The sequence below is a fragment of the Carassius auratus genome, chromosome 2, assembly GCF_003368295.1.
Source record: "Carassius auratus strain Wakin chromosome 2, ASM336829v1, whole genome shotgun sequence".
Lineage (NCBI taxonomy): Eukaryota > Metazoa > Chordata > Actinopteri > Cypriniformes > Cyprinidae > Carassius > Carassius auratus.
Window position 1 is genome coordinate 23,511,478 of NC_039244.1, and position 21,363 is coordinate 23,532,840.

Below are 21,363 nucleotides of genomic sequence, written 5' to 3' on the forward strand. Positions count from 1 at the left end.
ACATTAACAAATAAATTGATACATTTCCAAATCTCACAATACATTTTATTCACAATAATAATCATGCATTTGATGAAGTCAAATGTATTTTCACAATACCAATGCAAGGTTAAGATCAAACAGTTTGCACACCTAGCAATCTACAAAATCTTGTCCTGATGTCCATACAGTTAGAGGAGATGCTAAAATAGATTTAAATTAAGTTTAGATTAAGTCATTTAAATTGGAAGTCATCACTGAAGCTATTAGTCAATGCCACTATTCACACTAAGTTGCTTAGATGCTGAGTGGCAAAGTCTCAGCAATTAGATTAAACCTCCGATTAAACAGCAGCAAACACATGCTTGCTTATGATTAAAAAACAAGTTTATATCCAAAAGTAGGGATTATTACTTTGAGGTTAGTGGGTTTAATCATAATCTTTGTTAAAACTTTAATTAGCATGCTGGACATGCCAGTTCACATACAGCTCTGGCCTGCGTCCAGAAGCATTCTCCAGGTAGGAATGTCTCAGCTTTGCCACAGAAACTCTTGTGTCCAAGGTGCCCATTTCACCATTGGCCACACCACTCGGCTCTCTAGTATGAAACCCTGTATCCATCACCATTGCAGACTCTCGACTGGCAGCACACTCCAGACTTCTCAATGCAGCAGACCGTTGAGTTACTCCAATATCTGACATGGAACGGATTCGCACCTTTGGTCTCAGGTCACCTGCATCCTGACTCACTCGGTGTTGAGCTTGTGGGAGGGAGGAACCTTTCTGCAAGTACCCTCCAACATCCCCCACCATATGGTGTGGAAAATGCTGCTCAGTGGTTAGCTGTGTGGGAGCAGTGTCCATTTCCTCAGGTAGGTGTGTGTTTACCCTCTGTTTTCCTTTTTCATGTCTTTCAAAATTATCATCTGGCTGACCCATTCGATGCACTTCTTCCACCTCCCATTCATCCAACTGGCCAATTTTATGTACCCTACGTCCCTCCCAATCATCTTCTGATTGGCTTATCCTTCTCCGTCTGACATGCCCTTCTTCATTCTCTGACAGATTGATCCGTCGTCTTCTACCACGTCCTTCTGACAATTCCTTTTGCAGCAACCTTTGGCCTTCTTGCTGTTCCTCTACCTTTTGACTGGTTTTCTTATCACCCTGTACCAGTGGTTCAATGGACTGTACAGTTTGGCTTTGTCTTCGAACAACTTCCCATTCTCTTTCCTTGAATTCGTCAACCTTGCTCGCACTTCTTTGTTCCATCCACTCAAACTGGTTAGTGCTCCAATTATCTTGACAGTCCTCTTTTTTAGTTTCAGTCCCTTGATTGTTTTCTTCTCTTTGTTCAATCTTCCTTATACCACGTACCACATCTTCACCTGTCCAACTATTCTTTGTGCCATTATCTACCTGTCTTTCTTCAGATCGACTGGTTCTTCGGTCTTCATGCTGTTCTTTGTCTTTTATTAGACATATTACCTTTTCTCCTGTTATTGTTCCCTCCTCCATCTGAGCAATTCCTCTTCCATTAGGCCCTTCCCTTTCTTCCAACTGGTGCAACTTTCTTCCACCTTTCCCCTCCATTTCCTCTGACTGGCTGATCCTTCTGATTCTCAGAATTTCCAAACCTTCCTCAGTTTGTCCACGCATGGGATCATCCACACTCTTTTGCCTGCGGTGGATTTCTGAGGGTAGCACAGCCTTTCTGCCCTTAAGTAACCCTTCTGAGGCTGGATCCTTTCTGGACACTGGTCGACATTTTCTTTGAATGGTCTGAATGTGATCCGCACTAGCCCTCTGTCTAGTCTCTTCACCCTCTTTGTCAGCAGATGTTGAACCAGGTGCGGCCAAGTGTCCTTTGGGGTCCATCATCTCAGACTTACCAAGTGAAGGTCCAGGAACAGGGTGAGCTGCATGAACATTTGAAGGTGTATAGGAAGGAGCTGAATGAACAATTTGTCCATATGCTGGAGGTAGAGCCTGGACTGAACCATACTGCAGAGGTTGGCTGTGACCATAATGGCCATGTGACGGACGTGTATGCAAGGTGTGTTCATGTTCATGTAGAGGTTTCTGAGTAAATGCATGTGCTTTAGCTCTCTGGAAAGTATCCCGATCCAAAGGTACTGGTTGAAGGATAGCCCGAAAGTTGTGTACATGTGGTGGGGCATCTCTGGGACCAGGTGATGGCTGCTGGGGACTTTTGTAAGCTGGGTGTGGTTGTTGGGAAGGTCTGTGCATTTGTGATGGTTCTTGAACATCTTGACCATCTTGCCTTGGTAGAAATTGCTTGATTTTCCTAAATCCAGGCTGATGACTCATGGTGCTAGGGTATATACCAGGACTTTGTTCATAGTTTGGGGGCTCTGCACTTTGGGCACGCTGATGATTACCAATTTCACTTATTTGATGAAAGGCAGGTGAATCCATATTGTGAGTGCGCTGAAATCGTGGCCGCTCCACACTATGCGCCCTTTGTTGACGAGTCTCCAGTCCCTGATGTGGTTGTTGGACTGGGGGTTCGGAGCTCTGTATTCGTGGTTGGTTTACAGATTGAGGTCGTGGAGCTAAATATGGAGGGGCAACTGTTGGATTATGTCTGACAGAGGATGCATCTGGCCCTGAATCAGAACCTCTTCCCGAGATTGTCTCTTTCTCTCTTACCCGTATTCTTAATGAAGGGAGGAAAGAGAGGAATTCACATTCACATCTAATTCAAAAACATGACATGCTATCATCCTGAGAGAAAGTGTCATCAAAATCAAAATCATCAAGAACAAGGACCACCACTTCCCTTAGAATAGTATGTTTCAATTTTTACAACTAGCTTTTGCCTGAAATAAATGTTGAAATAATAGGGGAAAAAATAATAATTCTCAAGTTCTTCAACAGCTGGAAAGCAAAGTTCCTTTATTTACAAACCTTTGATAAATATAAAAACATTAACAAGTAATAGTAACCATTTACTAGTAACCTCTCAACCAGCAGTGGCTCCCTGACACACAAATAAGCTCCACCTGTTATATGGTTTTGAGGTGAAAAAATGAAAAGGAATGAATCCAAAGTTCATTGTTAGGTGCTGGCCTCTGGTTAGGGTCAAAGGTCAGTGGAATTAAAAAAAAAAGTGGATAGAGGAGGGGGGTCAACTAGGGAACTGTTTGGCAAATTCTACAATGACTGCATATTGAGAATGTCAAGGGACGAAAACTAAAAATGTAAAAATGTATATTTGTCTTTATGGACTTCATAGGATATAAGGTCAAATGTTGGAAAATGGAGTTAGCGGGTCATGTGGGGAAATTTAAAGGGTTACACTCCCACTCTGATACCTGGATGGCCAGTTGATTTGTGAGTATGTTTCATTGTCCATGTCTCTCCTGAGGGACCACTCACTCTGAGAGAGAGCTGCCAAGCTAAAGGACACAGAGGCCCAGACCAGATCAGTTATCACAATAACATCATCATGACATTCAGCACTATAACAAAACACACCCATAGCTTTACCAATCCTCAATGAGCCTTTGTGATTTCCTCTTTTTTCTTGTATAGATATTTAGCTTCATATAAGATTCCTCAATTAGTCTGTCATCATTACTGCCTTAGTGGCCTTCATTTAAGTACGATATCATCAGTATGGACTTCTTTCTCCTCAAGGGTTGTTTAGAGTTTCAAAGTTATGTAAAAATTCAGATAGAACACATGCACCTGTACTCAGATATAAAAGATAAGAGGTCTTTAAGGCTCAAATAGTCACAATGACATACACAAACTGTGGTCAGTAAATCTGAAAGTACAAGTGTTTCAAAATAAATGTATTGCTCTTCTCTACTGATCTAAAGATAGATTTTATGAATGCCAATTACTGTCATACTAAATAACGTGCATTTCTCATCCACTACTATGGGGAGACTAAGCTTTGAAAGTAGGTGACCATGCAGTATCTTTCAACAGAGCTTCAGAGTGAAATTCTTGATGTCCAGTGAACAGTTCTACATATTTCACCCCCGCTCACCAGCTCGCTGGCATGACTGTGAACCGGACTAAACACAAAAGCTGGTCTGTTTAATATTTATTACCTGGGCTATGTTCAAGATCTTCAGCATTATCTGAGTAATTAAAAAAAAAACTTGCAGAGGTCCACCACTTTATTGGAAGATAGACAATGGCAACTGTTAACCCTGTTGCTTTTACTTACTTTATATAATGATTTCCAAAAAGCAAAATTTTTTTAAATTAAGAGCAGAGATCTAGATTTTTCTTAATGAAAATCTCTTTTCTTTTCTTACGAGAATTTTTGTAAATCACTCTTGGTACCAATTAACTATCCAATTAACTTTGAGGCCTTCAATTTCCTTTAAAATAAATTTTAAAAAAAGAGCAAGTCCCATTCTAACTTGTTGATTTTAAAGAAAGTATTCCAACACAGGAAGAAAATAACATCAGTCAAAATCAGGGGCCTCTAAGACATATTTTTTAAGATCCAGAACTCAGTAAACATACTTACCCCTGTCTGTTGAGGATATTTTGAGCTTGTTGCTCAATGAACAGGTCTCCAGGAGAGATGCCATATCGTGTTGGGGGTAATGAAGCTCTGCGTGCTGTCCTAGGAGAACTTGTGACAACAGCGACCCCCCTCCTTGGTTGGGTTCTTGTTGTTTCTATGGGAACCGGAGCTTCCTGTGGGTGTGGTTTCGGACTTCGGTCAGGTGCTCGTCTATAATTTTCCAAGTTCATTGCCCTCTCTCTCTCTCGCTCGAAATTAAAGCCTGATGGAGGAGGAGCAGGATTGGGGGTGGGGTCAGAAGGCATGAACACCCGCCCTATCCCTGAACTGGTGTATTTAGACCTGCTACTGCTTCGGTCCCGCCCCTCACCCTGCTCTTGCATTGCCCTGCCTCTCATCCTGCTTTCACCACGTCCCCTGTCAGGAGGAGGTCCTTTGTCTGACAGGTCAGACTCTCTTCGTGCACGCGTGTAGCGTGGTGTGTAATCCAGATCCACCTCCTGGTCGAGGAGGATTCCATAACGTTCTGATAACTGTCGCCGACGTTCAGCTTTGTAACGCGCAATCCGCTCTGCTTTAGAGCTGAGGCTGGCTGCATCAGAGACTGCTGGGGTAGGGCCGACTGGTTCAGGATTGGTGGACAACTGTGGATCTGGATGTGAACGAGCTCTGGAATGCCGCTCTCGAGCTTCTATCTCATCACAGCTATAGCGCCGTACTGTAATGTAACAAATAGAGAGTGAGTAGGGATCAACAAAATTCTACAATTATTTGGGCACAAGATATGACCTAAGCTTCTTGTTCAGTGTAAATCTTGGGGAATTTTTTTCCCTGCATTCCAATGTTAAAGGAGATTTGTCAAAATAATAGTATAAAAAATATCAAGTCATTGTGACTCTTGTCTTAGCTAGTATATCGTCTGCTGTGGTGACCTACCCACAATTCCTGGATCCCTGGTATCTGAAGCACGTGTATAGCGTGGTGTGTCCTCCTCCAGAAGTCGGTTGGTCACCAGGCCAGCTGTTTGTTGCATGCTTGTAGTAAGAGCAGGTGGAAAATCAGCCTCAATCACCTCTAACCTTTGTGCGATTCTCTCTTTCCTGTATAAGAAGCCATTATAGCCAGTGTTGGGGGTAGCGCAACATTGTGGAAGACAGAGAGTCTAATCCTGACAGTGCTTTTCATGAATAAATCATGTAAAATAAGTTAATTATAAATGGAGAATTGTATTTTCAAATGTAACATTTCTCAACACTTCTACCCGCTTACGTTGCATTCGAAGTACTACACATTTTAACGGTTCATGCATTTCATGGGAATCAAACCCATGACCTTTAGCTAGTGCAAAGTTCAACTGTTTAAGCTTTAGGGATGCCTTATTAATTTTAATCCATAGAAAACATGTGCTAGTCCAAATGTACCTGTTCATTTCTGGATTACTTCTTATAGAGGTTTCAAATTGCTTCCTTAGCTCTGAAACTAAAAGACAAGTGTTTTAGTAAATATTCAACTACTTTACTTAAGCCAAAAATCCCTATTGTTCAACGTTTCAAGCACATTGTTATCTTAGCATTTCTCACCTTTGGGCAGTACAGCAAGGATGTTAGCATCAATTTCTGCTGTACTCTTAACCAGTGAGGTCCTGTCATCCACACCAAAGCTGTAAGAATACAGAGTGCATGATTCAAAACAACAGTGCTTTAGTAAATGTGGTAATTTCAATAGATTTAATGTTAATGTTTTAACATTTGATTGGTTAATGTTAGGAATGTTGTTCTAGGATCAACAAGGCATGGACCCAGGAACATGTCCTACTTGGCGCATCCAGTATATGCACTGCCTGCTTGTCTATGACTCCAACCTGACTCAATATATTCACTTTTCCAACACCTGCACACCTTATAAGAATTTAATTTGGCACAGAGTGCCTCCAAAATTTTACACTGGCAGGTCAAGAGCAACCTTTCCAATGTGTTCCCGTGTGAAAATGCTGAATTAGCTTTCAGGATCTTGAACGTTTACTTGAATCTGACCAGAGGAATAGATTAGCTGCTAAGGTATTTATACATCTAGAGTTCCCTTCACCCTGGTACCAGTCCTGCCAGCCCAAACAGCACACTCCAATTACTCCTGTTTACAGCAAACCCTTTGCTACACATGCTGCTATGCAAAATAATTTCAAAAGCAGGGCAGCAGAACTCTAATAAGAGCTTAGACTAATTTAGACTGCATTCGCAGAAACTTTTCAGACACACCCAAAATGGAAACAATGCATGGATGGATAACTGCCTCTGTACAACTGCAGTATTGAACATTAATGCATACCAAAGTGTAATGGCTATTACAACATTGATTAATTTAAAAACAAGCAGTGACTAACCAGCTTAAATGTGTCAAGAAAGAATGTGGTGGAATTAAATGCTACTGTAATGTGGTCAACAAATCTCACACTACATCATCACCATTCTATAAAGCCCTTGTAACATGTAGCAACCAATCAGAATCAAGAAATTAGCTTAATTTAATTTTAAATTAAAATTGAACAAAATTATATTTTACTAATACTGTAAATAAACATACAAATTCTGACTAGATTTCTGACTTCAGATTTTTGTTAAATACTGGTTGAATTTGTGTAAGTGACTAAAACATGTCTTTTTTCTATATTGTGTTATATTGAGGACACCAGGATGAAAGAAGTTTTGATTTATTTTGAACACAAAGATGTCAAGAGCAAATTCTTCTCTTTCAACAGTTTAACCAATGGAAACAACAAAAGATAACATGCATACACCTACACATACACACTCTGGGTCTGTGATGATAAAAGCAGACTATGCCTCCCCTTCTCTTACAGCAAAGTCTTTATCATTGGCCAGGACTCTGCACAATATATTGATTCTTAAATCACAGTTACTGACCAAAGTATCCAAAATATCTATCCTTTCATTTAGCTCAAAATGTGCAAGACAACACACAATCAATGTCCTAAAGTCCATAGTGCAACATAGTTTTCGAGAAAAAAAAAAAAAAATTCAGTAGCATCTTATTAACTGCATTTAGTGCAAAGTATTAAAGAAGATAAAGAGATTAATTCCGTATTTAATTAAACTAATGGGATCAGCTTTAAAACAAAAAGAAGAAAGGTTGGGTCAAAAAAAAAAAGTCTTTAAAATTGAGAGATGAATGGATTCTGACCTTATTGCTCTTTTCGTCAGTAGTGCAGGGCTGTAGAGCTTAGCAGAAGCTTCACCAACAAAGCCTGTGAAAAGAAACAAGACAAACTCTTAAAAATGTGCATTTGTTTTTAAAACTTAAGAAGAAAATATCTCTGAAATTCTGTTATGCATTGCCCAAATCTATCCGAAAGACAAAAAATAAAATGGACCATAAAGGCCTGTTCCCATTGAGAACTATAATGATACTTATAAAGTTTTAATGATAATTTGAATGGTCTGATTACATAATGAAAATACACACAATAACGAAACAATATTGCCAGTTTCATAACAATTAAAAAAAACATTGCCAATCAGAAGCCACCCAAGTTTAAAGATCTTGAGCATTTAAAGTAGCAGACTATAAAACTGCAGCGCATACTTATAACAAACATATCATTATCAACACTAATATAGTTATAATAACAGATTTTGTTCTTGGTGTGAATGGGCCTTTTAAAGCACAAACCGAATTTTTCAGTTCAACTTGAATACTTTTGTGTACTTAAAATGTAATTTAATATTGCTTACACTGACGTTAAGCAACCCAAGTTCAGGAAAGATACAAACTTATTTTAGACAAAATTTGAAATGGAACATTATATAAATGGAAATATGCAACCTGTTGCCAACAACCACAAAAATTTCAACCACATTCCATCTTGACTTCATTGTATTGGCCATTTAAACCCATAATGTTTTTAACCCTGTTGTACGGACAAGCTCGAATTACTGTGTTTAACGTCCTCCAGCATGGGTCGGCTGATAAATTTACCCCCTCCAAATAGAGCACCTGGGCTGAGGACTGATCACTTTAAGAATGAGTGGAGAAGAAAAGTTTCCATCCCAGAGTTGCCTGAGAATCAAGATGCGGACAGCCAAAAAATGAGCAGAGGGGAGACTAGAAGAACAAGGCATTTGATAAAAATACTAGTTGGGGAGATCAGGGTAAAAAATAGACCATGCTCAAAGGTCCACGCTCCTTAAAACACACGTAGTTCACAGCACAGAAAAACAGAACGTCCAGTAAACCACTTTTACGCAATCTGCATGAAAGATTTAATGATCTTAAGTGTAGATAGCAAAACACGTCCTGCCATTAGCCCATTTTGACACAGTGTTGAGATACAGTCTGGGTTCATTTCATGGTGAACAGTACAATCAGAGAGACAGCTGCAGGCAAAGAGATTCGACGTCAAATCCATTGCAATTGTGAAACTTTGGTAGCTGAGATAAGGCTTATCTAGGGGTCACAAAATTAATCGCAAAAACACAGAAATCATCTTAGACTGAGACATTTAAAGTTATTACTGTTCCACTTCAATGAGACTTGATTAAAGTTAAGCAGCTGACCAACAAGTTTCTCAATGGCTGATGTTCATACTGCTATCAAAAATAGAGTCAAATATTATTACAACTTCAAATGACCATTTTCTATTTTAATATATTTTAAAATGTAATTTCTTTTGTGATGCAATGCTGAATTTTCAGCAACATTACTCCAGTCTTGAGTGTCAGTCATGATCCTTCAGAAATCATTATTATATACTGATTTGCAGATCAGATCGAGAAACATGCTGACTTAATATTTTATTTTATGATATATTTTGTGCCAAATTCAATGATTAATAGAAAGAACAAAATAACAGCATTTATTTGAAATATAACTTTTTTATGGAACCTTGGTTAATAATTATTAATTAACCTTTTTTTATTTTATTTATCTTAACCTAAATCTTTGAAAGGCAGCGTATACAACATTGCTGCAAATTAAATTAATTTGACACAATATTTACTTAAAATTTAAAAAGAATGAACTGTTCCCACAGAAGACTTTAGCTAATAACCTCAAAAAGACTATGCTTTATGATTAATTGTCTGATATACACGTTAAAGGTTGGTTGATTTTGGTTGCGTATGGATGTATGCAAATATTTGTTTATTAATTTACGTTGTTTAATTGTGCTTGTCACTATTAACCCTTTTACACATTATTTACTCAAGTTCCACAAAAAAAAAATGCATACTTTGCATCTGCTAATCTCAGCTGACAAGGAGACACTGACATTGTCTTTTAGATTTTCTAAACACCACTTCGATCTATTTGGCATCAGTCATCAGCTGATTCAGACAATCTCACTGTGGTCAAATCAGTCTGGCAGGACTATCATTAATCACTTCTGAAGTACAAAGCAACCTTTAGCAGCACACCACAAGAATTCAGTCAACTTCTGATCAATGATCAATCTTCATTCTCAAGAGAACAAAAGCAGAGCAAGAGTAATATACTTCTATTTCGTTCAGCTATTTTAAAAAAAATCCAGGATCACATAATATTAAACCGATTTAACCAAATCCATTCATAAATCAAACAACTTCACAAAATTTTACTCAAATTCCCATAAATCAACCTCACTGCCTGGTTACAGTAAGAGTTCAACACTTACCTTGACTACACTGTGTGATGTGGTTGAGATAGTTAGTAATCCACGGGTTATGAAACATGTTGGAATGAAAAGGAAAGAAGAAAACGGAGGAAATAGAGGAAAAGAACAGACAGTCCTGATCACAGGCTCAGACAGAAGAATAAAAGAGCAGGAGAGAGAGAGAGGGATCGCAACGGACTGACTCGATGTGATGGAAACGCACAGAGGCAAAACTGGAGGGGCTAAGCAAACACATGGGAGGATGGAAGGGGGGGGGGGGTGCTAAAGCAGCTCACAGGCAGTAATCTGATTAGTTAAAGGCAGAAATTAACCTGGATGATAAAATTGGATTGTGGGAGCACGCTGGATTCCTGTACTTATGACACAAGCGCTGCTACATTTACACACACACGTCAGCAATACAGGACATGAGTCACAAATACTTGGTGATGCAAAGATGATTTGCTAATTAAAAGACTTTTATTAGGTCTGACCTGCCTTTAACAGTGGAAGAGCATTGAATAAGTAGCACAAAAAGGTTCAATTCCCAGGGAACACACATACTGGCAAAAAAAAATGTATAGCCTGAATGTCTATAATGTGAGTCGCTTTTTGAGTTTTTATGCTAACTGCTATGAGCATCTGGGTTCTACTTTTGTTGTGTTGCCAAAGACGTTCAGGTTTAGCTGGTTAATATTGCATTACATGCATTACAATACTTGCTTTTTTTGGTGTTAACATTAAAAATTAATAAAGCAAACTGACTGGTAATTTTAAATGCAAAACAATTTTAATACCTAGTTTTAAGGCGCTATGTTTGATAACATTTCTGCCAGTGTTGCAGAAACAGTAAAACAAATACTTTAACTGAAAAAATATAAAATAAAATAAACATATTAGATGAAAAACACTGGAAAATTGGCTTGAAACATAACCCATGCAAAAACTTAAAAAAATAATCAAATAAACTACTGTATATAGTACACAGAAAAATAAAAATGACAAAAACAACTCAATTAAAAAAAAATACATAAAAATAAGTCATTTTAAACTATTAATAAAAATGATAAGTCTATAATATAAATATATAGCATATAAAATACAGTAATAACAAAATAGCATTGATTCCTGTTGTATCCAGCTGCATCTGGATCATGTGAAACCTTTGTCTGCACTCACATGTTCAAAGTTAACTTTTAAAGGGTCTCTATCAATCACATTGCCTCAAATTGCCAATTCTTACTGAAAATTGAAAGACCACCATATGTTGCAGCAAATCACTGTTAGTATAACATCTGTTCAGACAGAGAGAATGAAAGACTAACCATACATAATGCAACAAGCCAGTTACCTGATAAAAAACAGGCATATGCCAATACAGCCTAATAAAATACCACAACTAGGTGTGAAAGTATTATAACAAGTTGACAGTGTCACAGTTTGCTCTAGAGGGCATACTGAGAGGAAAGGTCCTGTGGGGTTCACTAAATAACACGGAAAACTCAGTCATGACATGAGAAGGGGCTGAAGGAAACTATTAGCATGTTTATAGCTAGCTTACTGAATAACAACACAGCCACTTTTACTGGCACCTTGAATATTGTTAACAGTACGATGCACATTGTGCAAAGCAGGACTGCACATGGTAAACATGCAGTTTAGAAAGTTATCTGGATGGAAAAGTAGCACTAATTAGAATACAAATAGGTACAGCGTAATACCACTAAATCAACAAAAGAGTGTTTTTTATTTTCATAACTAACCCAAGTACATACATTTATTATCCAAATTTTGAATAAAGCTCTAACATATTAAAAAGTTTTTAAGAAAAGCCCAGCCATGTTAGCACGTGCACACACGTCCATCTTTCTGTCCGCTGTCTTACTGGACCACCTAAGCATTGCTGCCCTTAATAAGGTAATATGTGACGTGATTGGCTGAGAGGCCTCAAGGGGGAGTGGTTAAATTATGTTTATCCAGCTCTGCTGTGCAGGTGCTCTTCTCTTAACAACACTACCTCATCTATCATATTCCTTTCACTTCTTGAAGTCATATCTCTAGCGCTTCTTCTCCCTTAGCGTATTCTAGGATACACTCTGTATGATAAAAACAATATATACAAGATTTTGACATAGTTATGACATCTATTTTTCTTTCCTTGCCCTGACTAGAGATTTAGAAAGTACATTTAAGACCTAAAAACACACGCACAGATATCTAAACTCGATGCTTCTAACCCAAGGATTTATTTGTCAGCAGGGGCGGATCTAACGGGGTGTTATGGGGTGGCAAATGCCACCCTTAAAGAAACCCTTGCCACCTCAGCTGCCACCCCAGTTGGCAGCAACGAATTAAAAGTTATGGCCAATTTGAAAATTTTAGGAGCGCGAATCTCCATTGTCCGACTGCAGTGAATGCGGCCAGCACGAGAAGACGAAAGAGTGGCAATAGACTATATTTTAAATTTGTTTGGAAAACTTTATGAGTGCGCGCGAATCGGAGTAGCGAGGAGACACAGGAGGAAAGAGGTAAAAATAATTTATCTGAGTCAGTTGAACACATTCATTTTTTTATGCCCATCTTGTCATTTCCATTCAGCATTTTTTATGGGATATTCCAAAATGCACATAAAAATAGGTGGATGGAAACAGCTAATGTCACAAACTGTTCCCAGGTCTGTCAAATCTGTCAGGTCTGATATTAACTGTCAAAAGATTTTATTCAAAACCAAATGACTATATGTGAACAATGCTATTTACTTTAATTTTTACATAACTATAGTCTCAATCATTGTCTATTTTTATTTACCTAATGGAATTTTATGAGATATAACAAAGTTTGTTGAATAAAAAACAGCGGCGACCTCCATGAGCTAAGAAAAGGGAAATTTAAGCAATAGTTTCAAAGTGCCTTTGCAGAATATTATGATATTAATGTTTATAATATTTCTTAATATGTCTTTAAGGTACATTTAGCAGATTAAAGCTGACACAAATACACAAATATACTGTGGTAAGCTGGGCTTAAACTTTAAAAATAAAATAAAATTGTAAATAAATCAAGATAATATGAGTGCATTTTACAAGAAAATACTATTTAAGACATTTCTACTTCCATGTTTAATTCGATGTGTTATTTGCCATTTCTTAATTTGTAATTAATTGTGAAATTTACTAGCTATATATAGAGAGAGAGCTGTGTGATAAAATAATTAAATTTTGTGATGAAATACATCAGGCACTAGAGATTTAACATTTATAATCACATGTTGTGAGCCATGTTGAGTAGTATAATTTTATTTAATGCCATGTTAGCATCTGAGGTTATTTTCATGGCAAAATCTCAAATACAAAAATACAAATATCACATAAATAGAATAAAAACCAAGCAATCAAACAAAACACAGCAAGCAATATTACACAATATATTTTTTTATTATCATAAAATCTTACTAAATAAGTCCTTAAGTGAACTCACTTCATAAAAGAGCTTTCTACTTGCTTCAAAACCGGAGCCACATTCAAGCTACTTATAAGAGAATTTTAAAACATGTAGATATCTAGGTGTAGAAGATGCATATATTATGCTTTATCAAATAGAAATTAGATTTGATTTCTTATAGGAGAAGTCAATAATCACGCAATTTACCTTTAGCGTTTCAAAATAATGTCATCAAAAGCAATAAAAAAGGTCCCATTTATGGAAATATAAGAGTTATCCTAGTGGAAAATGGTCCAATCACTTCTGAAATCTTAGCAAAACTCCCTTTGGTACATTTAACCTGCAGTCGCAGCACAGCCTGGAGGAGGAGTTCAGTCAGACTGCATTCTCTAGTCGTTCTGGTCTTCATCTTCTGCCTTTATTAGGACACAGAGAGCTCACTGGCAGCATGAGGTTTGTTTGAATTACTGCTGAACTACAGACTGCACTGTGAGAACAAGCAGTCGAACATACCTTACAGACAGCAGTCAGGTGTGCTGTCTGTTGTCCCATCCAAAAACCAGACAACAGTCTTTGCACTTTTCTGATCACCATGGTGTATGTTTGAAATAAGTATGTTTTTGCAGTATGGTTAATAGGATAGGAATCTGGAGAACCTACTATAACAAAATATGAAATAATATATATAATATAGATATAATCAGTGAACAATGCATCATGCAATACAGTATCCCAAAATGCAATGTGCTTGATTTGAACTACAGCAAATGAATCAGTAGTGACATCTTGCCTTATCTTACTGTAATGCCAAATATATATATTTTTTTTTTTTTTACAAAAAACTAGATTTGAACAAGACAAATAGTATTTTTCAAGATAAATGGAACCCACCCACAAAATTAATGGCCCAATACATTAAGTGCAAAAAAATCTCATATGTTAATCTCAAATTTAACAAAGCCTTAAGATCAAAACTGGACACCATTTACTGAATTATTCATATACTACATTAATTATAGTAAAGGATAAGAAATGCATTTCACAGTTATTTTCTTTTAACGATGATAACTGGATCCCATTCACTGAATTAATGATAAATCACAGAATACAGTATAGAGTGATTTAAATGAATGAAAAGTTAAAATATATTTATATCAAATTAAAAGAAAATGCTAAATAAAAAAATTACAAATCAAATATTAATCTAAAATTTAGAAACAAAATGCATATTTAAAAGGCTATAAATGAATTAATCACACAATATCATAGTTGTGGTAAAGGGTATGATATAAATCCAGTATTAATCTCAGATTTAAAACAAATGCAAAAACAATTATAACTTATTTAAACAATTATAGCTGGACAACATTCACTGAAAATCATAAAATACATTAAATGTAGTAAAATATATTAGAAATAACCACATTTCAAAATAAAAAAATAATCTTATTTAAAACATTATAGGTGCCATTCACTGAATTATAATAATATTAACTGTTTAAAAGGGTAATAATCTCAGGGAAAAAAATCAATTATACATAAATTAGATTGTGTGTAAAAGATTAGGTGTGTATGTATAACTAAGCAGTGTATGTGGATACTTTGCAGTACACTAGTAATTCAGTCCAAACACATCCTGCTCTCTGAGGTCTACAGAAGGTGAGGACTCACAATCTCTGCTCTTATAAGGCTGAGAAGAGTTTGAATCAGTCACAGACTTCATCTCTCCAAGAAAGTTGTTCTTGGCTCACTTATGGGAAACTGCTGATCTTACACAAGGCATGCATTCTGAACATCAGTTTATTTGAGAGGTTAAATGAAACCTGTGCTCTTCACTCCTCTTCTGTATCACAAATTCTTGAATCTCTCTTGTAATCCAAGAATCACCACAGACAGACACTCACATACACTTGTCAAACACAGCTGAAGTATAACAGGAAAGTGTCATCTGAAGTCTGTAAAGACAGATGGAGTTAGCCAAAGTTTTAATCTGTACTAAGGGGACATGTTTTGGCTGGCTAGCCTGACAGATGCTATAACTACATCATCTGCACACAGAAAGAATCTTTTACAACTGACTGCCATTCATAAATGGGTGTTTAATTCTGCCATTTGCTTCCAGGGCATTACAAGCCTACAGCCCTACAACATCTAACTCCATCCACTACACAAATTCAACTTCTATTCGGAGAGATGTCAGGTTCTCATACACCACAGCAGGGAAAGAACCTCAAAAGGACAAAGACAGACTGCTGTGAGCTCCAAACAACACCAGCGGGAAATTTATGGATGAATTATATTCCAACTCTTGAATCAAATAGTGATACACTGCAGAGCTAAGCTGAATAAGAAATGCACATCCACACAAACACACACACACACACACGCAAGACATGGCTTCTATGCAAATCAAAACACAAATAGTTATAAAGTGCAGAATAGAATCTAAAATATAATTTTTATCACCACATAACATTTAGATTTTTTTACGATTATTGCACTGCCTTTGCAGTAAAGGCTGCTGTCAGAAAGACAGTCCAAACAGACGATAAAAAATATAAAAAAAACAAACAAACAAGCAATCCACACCGAGTCCACATCACACAATGCATATCATAAAATCACAAAAGGTTAAAAATCAGGGTTATACCTTCTAAAAAAAAAAAAAAAACACCTGTAGACTGTAACACCAAGTAGAAACGATAATTACAGTATATAGAAATACAAAAAGAAAACAGAGACGGTAAGTGTTGAAAATATATCTGACTGTTTGTTTTGACGGAGAGGGCAGGTGCGACTAATTCAACAGCTGCAATATCAGAGTCTGGCTCCAGGCCTCACACACACACACACACACACACACACTACAAATGGAGCCATAGACTGTATGTAGGCTCCTTCCAGCCTCATCACCACAGTGACTGTGCAGACCACCGATTACATACAGTTTTTCAGAAGGTCCACATTTAGTTTGTTCATCAACACACATGCACTTCAGATACGTTCCCAGAATTGCAAACCATATTCAGAAACAACTTGACCAAGACCACATAATGGCTTCCCTTCACAAAGTATGAGCGGAACAAATGTGTGTGAATCATATGTAAAACTTAAACTGTTGCAACAGTTTTTGTCATTTTAGATAAAAGCATCTGCTAAATGAATCAATGTAAGTATAATGTATATTAAAAAAAAACAGTTTTACAATGCCATTTACACAGAAATGTGAAGCTCAGTGGTCTTTTTGTTATTTATTTCTGAAGGATCATGTGACACTGAAGACTGGAATTTCGATGCTGAAAATTAAGCTTTGCATCACAGGAACAAATTACATTTTAAAATTTACAAACAGGTATTTTGAAATTGTAAAGATATTTCACAATATAGCTATTTTTGCTGTATTTTTATCAAATAAATAAAGAATTGGGGAGCAGAAGAGACTTTAAAAAGCATTATAAAATCTTACAGAGCCCAAACTTTTTAATGGTAGTGTATCCTGCTTTTTTAACATTTCATTCATGCACATTGCCCAACACTGGCTCTAGACCAGTGCATGTTCTTTTTCACGAGGCAGGAGGTCATCTTCAGGGTACGGTTTCAGTCACTGAGGTTATGGAGTTCTAGCCGGTCTCATATTTAGTCTGTTGGACCAATCTTCATTTCTCTTGGATATTAGCATCTGAATCACAGATCATGATGCACATATCTGACCCCAAAATATTGCAGAGCCTACAGTCCAAATATTTTGAGAAAGGGAATTTGTGAACTGCCTCACAGTATCATGCATAAGCAAAATAACCAGTCATTAATATCTGACTTCAAAGACAATAGAAGCAAATACTTCTTGTTAGTAATAATCTGAGTGAACAGCAGCAGGTGGTTTTATCGAAGTGGTTGCATGCTCCTCTAGACATCGCAAACATAAACACACATGGGACGGCAGGCTTAGACATAACGGCATATATTGGCACTGAACTCAGACACACTCCGGTTACAACTCTGCTGTTAGCAGCTGAATGTAGACTTCAGACGTAGCTTCAGATGACTTGAAGGCACAGCGAGTTCTAACCTTCACGTTTATGAGCAGCACAACAGGGCAGAGATCTCAATGTATCATGTTGATGTAAAATGTCAGTGTCAAGTAAAAGGTCCATTCAATTTGCCAACCCTTTGGTTTCATTAACGAATGTCAATGTAAATCAAACAACAAAACGGTTATTTAGACTTTTACATGATGTGAAGAAAATCTGAATGTTTCCTTTCTATGCAAAAACAGTGTTATAAGTGGGTGCCATGCAGTTGCTAGGGTGTAGGACATGACTAAGTTTGTTAGGTGGTTTCTTATTATAAAGTCTCTAATTCCTTGATATGGCTTAATACCACTTAAAGAAACAGACTATAGTTTCTGACTGCTTTACAAGCATGAAATAATCTCATGTTGAAAGATCTAGAATACATTTTACAAACATAAAGCAAAGCAAAGTTAATCAAGTGTGTTTAATGACTTATTTATTGGTATAAATTGAAAAAAATTAAATAAAAATGATATGGTTTATTTATATTATATTATAATTAAAAACAAAATAAATGTGTGTATATATATATATATATATATATATATATATATATATATATATTAGGGGTGTAACGATACGCGTATTCGTATTGAACCGTTCGGTACGACGCTTTCGGTTCGGTACGCGGTACGCATTATGTATACCGAACGGTTCGTTGGAGTAATTAATTATATTTGAAAAAAAAAAAAAAAGAGAGAGATAGAAATATAATGATATGCGTTCAACAAGGTAGCCCAATAACCCACACAACGTAACAGGCAACGCCCCTGACACTCCCGAAGAAGAAAAAAACACCATCTTATATGTTTATGTTAGGCTACTCAGCAGGCGCTCGCTCACTCAGTACGCGCTGAAGGCTCGTTGCAAAATAGCCAATGCATTTAACAGACTAGAAATTAGAAGATCCTCCAATAACCAACAGGTCTGGTGTTTGGGTGCACTTTGGATTCCCTTTAAGCTATAATGGTGATGGCAAGAGAGCGCTCGGGCAGAAGCGCTCGGGCTCGTTCATGAGGCGTCTGTCTTTGCTAAGCAACAATGACGTGCTCTCTCCATGAGACGCGGAAATTTCAGCGAAGGATAAATGGATTTGCAGCTCTAAAAATCGCTTGCAGCAGCTCTGCTACTAAATTTATTTCAAAATTGCAATCCATATACAACTATGATCAGCTGTTCCTTCATCTTGGCTGAGCTCTCAACCTTGTTACGGGAAAGGATGAAGCTGATTGGTTGGTTCTTGTCACATGACCCGCGGTGCGCTTGCGGCATTCTGAAAAGTTGAGATGTTTTTACATTTTGCTGTATCTAAAACGTATCGAACCGAACCGAACCGAACCGTGACATCAGTGTATCGTATCGAACCGAACCGTGAATTTTGTGAACCGTTACACCCCTAATATATATATATATATATATATATATATATATATATATATATATACACACACACACACAAAAGTCAATGTAAATAGCCAACTAAATAAAGAATTTATTTATAAAGATATATTATATTATGTTAATTTATATACAATTTATAAATAATCACATAATATATTTTAAATATATTTACAAATATATAAATAAAATAAATAAATCTGTAAATAAATTAGTACATATAAACATTACTGACTTATTTCAGCTGTTGCACCAGACATCCTTTTTATTCTACTAACTACTCAAGCATATATTTAGGACTGCAGGATATCATAAACAACCAATGATACATCTATGCTGTCTTCCAAATCCAACCAGATAAAAGCATCTTACTAGACCAGATAAGTCATGATGCCTCTCTATCTCTGTGGACTGCGGTTTCAAACCCAGCCATTATGCTTCAGTAAAAATCCCAGCTCCACTGTGACAAACTCCAATGCAAACTTCTTAAAACGAACCAGACAAACCAAGCAGGAAGTTACATCAGAATCTGCAGAACATTAAACAGTCATATAAGATTGCCAAGATATACCTGTTGAGCTGTAAGAGGACGTAGACGACACAATCACTGACATATGCTTCCCAACCTGTTCATTGTCCAGCAGGAGTGGATCAGGGTGGGATGGAGTCACAGGGGGATTACGCTATCATGGGGCTTAATAAAGCCGGCTCAGTCCTAGGGCTTACTGCTACCGCCACACACAGACGTACACGGAGAAACAAAAAGAAGATGGAAATGTTACTTACTGGTAGCTGCTTCCTAAGTTCATTGGTAGAGCACAAACGCAACTAATTCCAAATGCAAATGTTTCCAAAGAGTATTTTGTACTAAGTGCAGGTCAGTTTGTGAATGATGAGAGGTGAAGAGACTGCAGATGTCCCACATACTGAACGAAAGGATGCTGATCCATGTGAAAGAAAGATGTCAAGGAATAATGCTGTTGATGATAGACAGGAAGGAGGAAAAAGGGGGAGGGAAAGGGGAAAAGAGGGAGAAGAGGGGAAAAGATATTTGGAAGGGAGGAAATAAAGGGGGGGAAATAGGACACGGTGGACAATTAATGAAAATCACACAACAGAGGAGAAGATATCAGACAGTTCCAATAGCGTCCAAATCCAAAAGAAAAAAATATATATATTCCAAGGAATCTTTATGGAGAACTTTTGCCGGTCACTGAAAGTTCACAGGTGGCAACTTGCTGAATTCCCTGTTCAGCTAACAACTCCAGAGTGACAGAATACTGAGAGTCATGCTAGAGCACATGCCCTCTCTCACACACACACACACACACACACACACACACACACGAGTAGAGGTAACCTCACCCAGTGGACTCCATGTATGGCCTGAGAACTGAGTCCTGCAGGGGAATCTGCCTTAAATAGACTGGGGGGGTTAAGAGACCCAGGGATTGAATCGGCTGTTAGATCAACAAACTCACCAGAGTACCAGAGATATAGGCGTGCATGGATCAGAGAAAACACACACAGATGGATCAGACTTGAAATACTGACGCTTTTACTGTATTAATAAGCACTAAAATGAATTTGCATCATCAGCTGCAAAGAGCAAACAGTGCAGTCAGTGTATAAATGGAATATTTTTCACATTTCTTGAAGCTTGTTTCAATTAAAAGTGGTTAATTATATTTTCAATCATCAATGTGCATCATACATCTAGCATCTACACAAAAGTGTGGTACTCACAAAAATAGAACTGTGCTAGATTTATTGTTAGTTTATTTAAAGTAACAATTTTTAAAATTAGAGTTAAAATCAATGTGCATCATTAAAAAAAAAAACATTTATTATAATGAGTTGTGCACCATTAAATTTATTTTAATAAAATGTGGTTAAATACTGTTTTTAAAAAACTAGTTAATGTATAATTTTGTGTAAAAATCTATGTAAATCATAAGTTTAAAAGAGCAAACAGTGTAGCATATTAAGATGGAATTGCGAGACATTTTTTAAGTTTATTTCAATGAAAAGGTTAGTTAACGAATTATGAAATATCCTTGAATATTTTTCTCACCAAAAATGCCAAGGGAAATGAGTAATGTGAGCGTGTGGCACCTGTTTGTGAACCTTATCATTATGCAACTTCATATAAGAACAGACACAGATTTCAAATGAAGCTTCAAGCTCAGGTGAGGTGAAACATCTTATTTTAAAATGACCAATATAACTGAACTAAACAGACATATTCAGACATATTCCACAGCATATCTGGACATTAAATGTAAAAATAACTTAAATAAAATATTAACAGACA

The 21,363-nt window shown here is 36.9% G+C and overlaps 1 protein-coding gene across 17 annotated transcripts in view; it reads right to left on the reverse strand.

Moving 5' to 3' along the window:
• LOC113121236 (supervillin-like) overlaps positions 1–20,306 on the reverse strand; it is a 65,071-nt gene extending 44,765 nt beyond the window's left edge. For 10 of the 17 annotated variants that reach the window (XR_003294695.1, XR_003294697.1, XM_026291624.1 and 7 more), the window contains exons 1-8: positions 10,159–10,351; positions 7,692–7,755; positions 6,074–6,153; positions 5,915–5,972; positions 5,430–5,593; positions 4,494–5,211; positions 3,319–3,402; positions 468–2,660 (exon numbers count right to left, since the gene is read on the reverse strand). Coding sequence is in view for 15 of the 17 variants with exons in the window: in XM_026291624.1 (XP_026147409.1) it covers positions 468–2,660; positions 3,319–3,402; positions 4,494–5,211; positions 5,430–5,593; positions 5,915–5,972; positions 6,074–6,153; positions 7,692–7,755; positions 10,159–10,216 (3,419 nt within the window). In the remaining 2 variants the exon portion in view is untranslated. Of the gene's footprint in view, positions 1–467; positions 2,661–3,318; positions 3,403–4,493; positions 5,212–5,429; positions 5,594–5,914; positions 5,973–6,073; positions 6,154–7,691; positions 7,756–8,444; positions 8,482–10,158; positions 10,352–19,835 lie in introns of those variants that run through there. The other 7 variants (XM_026194957.1, XM_026291597.1, XM_026291615.1 and 4 more) reach the window with 6 other exon arrangements.
• Between the last annotated feature and the right edge of the window lie 1,057 nt (positions 20,307–21,363).